Genomic DNA, 6,064 nt, shown 5'->3' with positions numbered 1-6,064 from the left:
AAAAGTGTTGGTAAACTGTTTTTTGTAATAAACATAGAAAACTCTCTGAAGGTCAATTGATTTGAAGTTTTATTCAATAAGATCAATACAACAATGACTAGGATTTGCCTCAAAATAAATGTTTTGCCTTTTAAATAAGTTATAATTATATTGGGTTAACCCAATTTACCAACACAACCACAGGAATACAAAATGATCAAAAACCACATGTCAATATTAACTACTAAAATACTGAGTAACACACAAATAAAAGAAAAATTAATCCAAAGACAAACAATTTGACAAAAAGCAACTTAAACATTCCACCTTAAAGCAACAAAACAACAAAAGTACAGCTGCTCTGACCAAGAATAAAACAACTTGCTCATATAAAAAACAAATATAAAAGACAACAACATAAAGAAAGAAAAAAACTGCAATCTGAAGACACATTATGGATATAAAAACAAAAGATATCAACCATTGAACATTACAAATTACCAAAAGTATGCACATATAAGACTTCTTAAATTATAGAAGAGTAATACAATAAGTACATATAAAATGGGGATTAAAAAAACATAATGGCAAGAAATTCCATAAAAGTTAAACATTCAAATTATAGTAGCTCTGCTTCATTTCTCAGAGTCCTGCTGGTCCTGCTGGTCCGGTCAGCAGGTCTGTGTTCTCAGTCAGAGCGTCTCCTGTCTGCAGAGCTCTCTGGACATTCTGCCAGAAGACTCCTGGGTGTTGTGCAGCCTGAGGCCAGCTCAGGTAGGTGCGTTTCTTTACCAGCTTCCTCATGCGGTAGTACGGAGTCAGATGACGAGAGGGGATCTCCTCCAGRAACAGCAGGATCAACACATCCTTCTGTTCATCAAACAGACGGAAGCTGCAAAAAGGCAGAACAAAAAAAGAAATGGTCTTTGTAAAATCATCTTCAACCATTGTGTTATTGAACTTTTCTCTTCTTCTCTTTGTATAATTGAAACAGCGCCCCCACCTGGCCATCTGGATCTCTCTGGAGCACCATTCACTCTGCAGGTAGTGGCGGCTGATCACACAGATGGTCTTCCTGCTGCCATAAATGGCATCAGTGATGTTCTCCATGATGGGTTTACCTGTGGACACAACAAATTAATAGTAAATAATGGAACTAATTTCTGAACTGCTTCAGAAAAAGAGATAAACATTCACCTGGTTGGAAGTCTCTGTGGTGCAGGCAGAGTCTCCAGCCCTGCTCTCCCTCCAGCACTGGAAGCATCTCTCTGTAAACCCAGTCCTCATCGTGGACGTTGTAGGACACAAAGGCATCAAACTGATGAGGATCTGCCGTCTTCCTCCTCCTGCTGTCGTAGAGAAAGGCCAGGAAGAGGTGGAATGTGTAGGCCAGCTGCCACCTCAGRAAGTGGTAGATGAAGGATGTGAGGAGAGTCAGAAGAACCAGACAAGTGCTGCAGAGGAAGTAGTGGAAGCTGCCACCGTTCCAACAGGGCCTGATATCAAAGTCTAGTAACAAGGTTCCTTGTTTGTCCACAGGAAAGGAACATTTATACTGATGTGTGTTTACCACCTGTGTTTGCTTGTTGCTGTTTATCCACTGGACAAAACCTGCATTGGAGCATTCACAGGTGAACGGGTTATTGCTCAGGTCCAGGTACGTTAGAGACGGAAGGGAATTGAAGACTGTCTCATTAACCACATTTATCTCATTATCAGTCACTTTCAGGTATTTGAGAGCAGTGAGGTTGGCCTGCACAAGAAAATTCAAAGATCTGATCCTACAATCGGAAAGATCCAGACTCTGCAGACTTGGGATGGTTAGAAAAATCTCAGGGTCTAAATCAGTTAAGTTGGCTTCAGTTAAAGTCAGGTTTTTAAGAAGGGGAGTGTCATAAAATGTACTTTTCCCTGGGGCCTCARTGTAGATATTCTCAGCTTGAAAAATTTCCAAATTTTCCATAGCCTCCAGCATTTTCTGTGGGACATCAAAGCTAGCGTGTTGGCGATCACCTCTGCAGATTACAGAAAAACTTTTCAAAGATTTGAAATGGAGGTTGTCTTTGTAAGTTGCTACTTGAGGAGTTTTGAAATCATTGCCACAGTACAGGTATACTGTAAGAGTTTCCAAGTGTTGTAAGCCTCTGAAATTCAGTTCATCCTCAGGTGATACAAYTGTAAATTCTTTACGTTTTGCTTTTGCTGTAAAATATGTTCCCACATTCAAACTTTTTAGAGACTCTAAAGCTCGGAACTCCTCTGTTTCATGGTACCATATACGGTTGTAGCTTATATCTAGGAATTCAAGCTTATAAAGGGCAATTTCAAAGATATCTTCATAAGCTGCAATGCGATTTTTACCCAGATCTAAAAACCGTAGGTCTGTAAGGTGTTGAATGACGCAACTCTTCATCTCAAAGATACGRTTACTGTTCAGAGAAATGTTTCTAAGACGTGTTGTCTCCTTAAAATCCTCACAGCTCAACTCTGAGATCTCATTTTTCTCCATATTCAAGATTTCAAGCGAGACAAGGCTCCTTATGTCAGCTGGAACCTCTGTGAGACGGTTATCGCTAACATTCAGGGACCGCAGCTGCTTCATCGACACTATTGAGCCTTTTGGTATTTCAGTTACCCAGCTGCTGGTCAGATCAACRTCTGTGAGMWGAGAGCAAGGAGCGAGATTATAAGTCAAATTGTAAAGGATGTTKTCAGACAAATCCAGCTTCCGCAGTGTTGGTATTTTACAGACTGTGGACAAAAATCCCCTTTCAAACCAGTTTTCTCCTGGAACTAGTTTGAGATGCCTCAGTGAGTCGAGACTCTGCAGGACTTTCTGGGTCCCTTCTAATGAAAGAGCCGACCCAGTAAGACGAAGCTGTGTTATGTTCCTCAGCAGCGTTTTGTCAGGTATGTCCCATTCAAGGTTAAAACAATTTCCAGTCATGCCAAGAGCTATTGTGTCTACGTAAGGAAAAACTGGAGTTGTGATGCTGAAAAGTTTCAAGTTTCTACAAGAAATATCCAACTCTTTAAGACTTGAGAAATTCATCAGCAAGTCTTTGGTCTCAAAGGAAGAAAACTGAGTGTATTCGAGGTTAATCCTCTGTATTTGTGGTAGCTGTAAGATGTGCTGAATGTCACTGACCTGTTGGAGCTGATTAAAACCTAAATCCAGGGTTTATAAGCTGATCAGGAACTGGAAGGCTGACTTATGAATGAACTGAATCTTGTTGTTATTGAGGTTGAGTCCAGTGAAGTTGGACAGACCCTGAAACATGTTACTGGTCAGGTTGGTTAACTGGTTATCTTTCAAGTTTAGTAATCGTAGCGATACCAAACTGATGAAGGATTTTCCCTCTATAAAAACAATACTATTTGATCCTAGACTCAGTATTCTCAGCTTTACCAAGCCACCAAAATCTTCTTTAGTAATTACTTCAAGCACATTTATGTCCAGTTTTATTGAATCAACATTTTGGGGGATATAATCAGGGACAGTGGCAAGTTTCCTGTTTACACAGTTTAAAGAAAGATCAGCAGATGAGGTTTCCTGATAATCTATGCTGCAGTGCTTTAGTAAATAGGTCAGTGGGAGGTTAAAATGAAGCATGAAAAAGAGAAGTTTGAAAATGAAGTGAAAAGACAAACTTCCTGCAACAGCCATGCCTGTTAAATTATTCTTCTGTGGTGTTCAAGGATCACCTGTAAAAACAAATGAAAAATTAAAATRGAAWAAATAATTGTTCTTAATATTCTAMACACCTAATTCCAATAAAGTTAGGMTKMTTGTAAAGCAGAAATAAAAACAGAATATGCTAATTTGCAAACCCTTTTCAACATGGCTTTTCTTTGGACCCGTGCTCATCTGAGATGGACTGACAAAAAGTGGGAAAGTGTCCTGTGGTCTGATGAGTCCACATTTCAAATTGCTTTTGGAAATAATGCACGATGTGTCCTCCGGGCCAAAGAGGAAAAGGACTGTCCAGATKGTTATCAGTTCAAAAGCCAGCCTCTCTGATGGTATGGGAGGTGTATTAGTGCCCATGGCATGGAGAACTRTCACATCTGTGAAACCACCATTAGCTTCATACAGGTTTTGGAGCAACATATGCTGTCATCCAAGCCACATCTTTCCCCCTGCTTACAGTATTTCAGCAAGACAATGCCAAGCTACATTCTGCACAACAGTGTTACAACAGTGTAGCTTTCTAGACTGGTGTGCATGCAGTCCAGACCTGTCTCGTATTGAAAATGTGTGAAGCATTATGAAGAAAAAAGTACGACAATGGAGACCATGGACTGTTGAGTAACTGAAGTTATTCATCAAGCAAAAACGGGAAAAAAATCCACCTTCAAAGCTTCAACATTTGTCCTCAGTTCACAAACATTTATTGAGTGTTTTTAAAAGGAAAGCGGATGTAAAACAGAGATAAACATACCCCTGTCCTGTCCCAGCTTTTTTGGAACAGGTTGAAGGCATTAAATTAAAAATGAGCTAATATTTACAAAATAAATAAATGGATAAATAAAATAAAATAAAGTAAAGTTTATTTTTGAACATTAAATAACTTGTCTTTGTAGTGTACTTAATTAGGTTGAAAATGATCATCCGTCAGTCCATCCATCAGTCCATCCATCCATCCATCCATCCATCCATCCATCCATCCATCCATCCATCCATCCATCCATCCATCCATCCATCCATCCATCCATCCATCCATCCATCCATCCATCCATCCATCCATCCATCCATCCATCCATCATTATCTGCTTAGTCAATCAGGTGTCAGTGGCAGCAGCTTTAACATGTAAGCCCAGATCTCTCTTTCTCCATCCACCTCTTCCAGCTCTTCTGGAAGGACTCCAAGGAGTTCCCAGGCCAGCCGAGAGACATAGTCTCTCCAGCGTGTCTTGGATCTTCCTTGTGATCTCCTCCCAGTTGGACAAGTCTGAAGCACCTCCATAGGGAGGTGTCCAGGAGGCATCCTTACCAGATGCCTGAGTCACCTCAACTGGCTCCTTTTGATATGGAGGAGCAGTGACTCTGCTTTGAGTCTCTCTTGGATAACTGAACGTATCACCCTATCTCTAAAAGAGTGTCCAGCTACCCTGCGGAAAAAAAACTCATCTGTGATCTTGTTCTTTCGGTCACTACCCAAAGTTTGTGGCCATAGGTGAGGGTAGGAACGTAGACTGACCGATAAACAGAGAGCGTTGCCTTACAGCTCCCTTTTCACCACAACAGACCAGTACAGAGTCTCCAAAACTGTGGACAATGCACCGATCCATTTATCAGTCTCACGCACCATTCTTCCCTCACTCGCAAACAAGACCCAAAGATACTTGAACTCCACTTGAGACAGAACTAAATCCCCGATCCGAAGACAGAAATCCACCCTTTTCATTACTAAGGTTCATGGACTCAGATTTGGAGGTGCTGGTCCTCAAACCAACCACTTCACACTCAGCTGTGAATTGCTCCAGTGAGAGCTGAAGATCATGGCTCAATGACACCAACAGAACCTCATCATCTACAAATAGCAGAGAAGAAATCCTGAGGCCACTGAACCGGACTCCCTCYGCCCCCTGGCTGCACAGAGAAATTCTGTCCATGTAAGTTATGAACAGAATTGGTGACAACAGGCAGCCCTGGCGGAGTCCAACTCCTGCTCTGAGGGGGTCTGACTTACTACCGGCAATGCAAATCAAACTCTTGCATCGCTTGTATAAGGACTGAATGACCTGTAACAATGGACCCATAATCCCACAGTTGCGTAGCACTCCCCATGGTGCACCTCAAGGAACATGGTTGATTGACTTCTACAAGACCACAAAAGACATGTAGACTGGATTAGCAAACTCCAACATGACTGCAAAGTCARTCATCGATCTGCAACCTAGGGTGTCCTGGTGCCACGTGCAATTATGGACACCCTTATGTTCAAACATGGTGTTTGTGATGGACAAACTGTGACTAGCCCAGAAGTCCAACAAAAGAACACTGCTTGGGTTCAGATCTAAGAGGCCATTCCTCCCAATCACGCACCTCCAGGTCACACTGTCATTACCCATGTGGGCATTG

The 6,064-nt window shown here is 41.5% G+C and overlaps 1 protein-coding gene across 1 annotated transcript; it reads right to left on the bottom strand.

Moving 5' to 3' along the window:
- Positions 1–551: 551 nt before the first annotated feature.
- LOC106529702 (toll-like receptor 13) lies at positions 552–1,534 on the bottom strand (the record flags this gene model as incomplete). The annotated part of the gene is given in 3 exon segments (XM_014025190.1): positions 552–871; positions 983–1,100; positions 1,177–1,534. Coding segments are annotated over 3 exon segments (435 nt in total). The 3' UTR covers positions 552–621.
- Positions 1,535–6,064: the final 4,530 nt, after the last annotated feature.

This window comes from Austrofundulus limnaeus, unplaced genomic scaffold (assembly GCF_001266775.1).
Source record: "Austrofundulus limnaeus strain Quisiro unplaced genomic scaffold, Austrofundulus_limnaeus-1.0 Scaffold460, whole genome shotgun sequence".
Taxonomy (NCBI): domain Eukaryota; kingdom Metazoa; phylum Chordata; class Actinopteri; order Cyprinodontiformes; family Rivulidae; genus Austrofundulus; species Austrofundulus limnaeus.
This window is presented reverse-complemented; position numbering and strand designations above follow the sequence as displayed.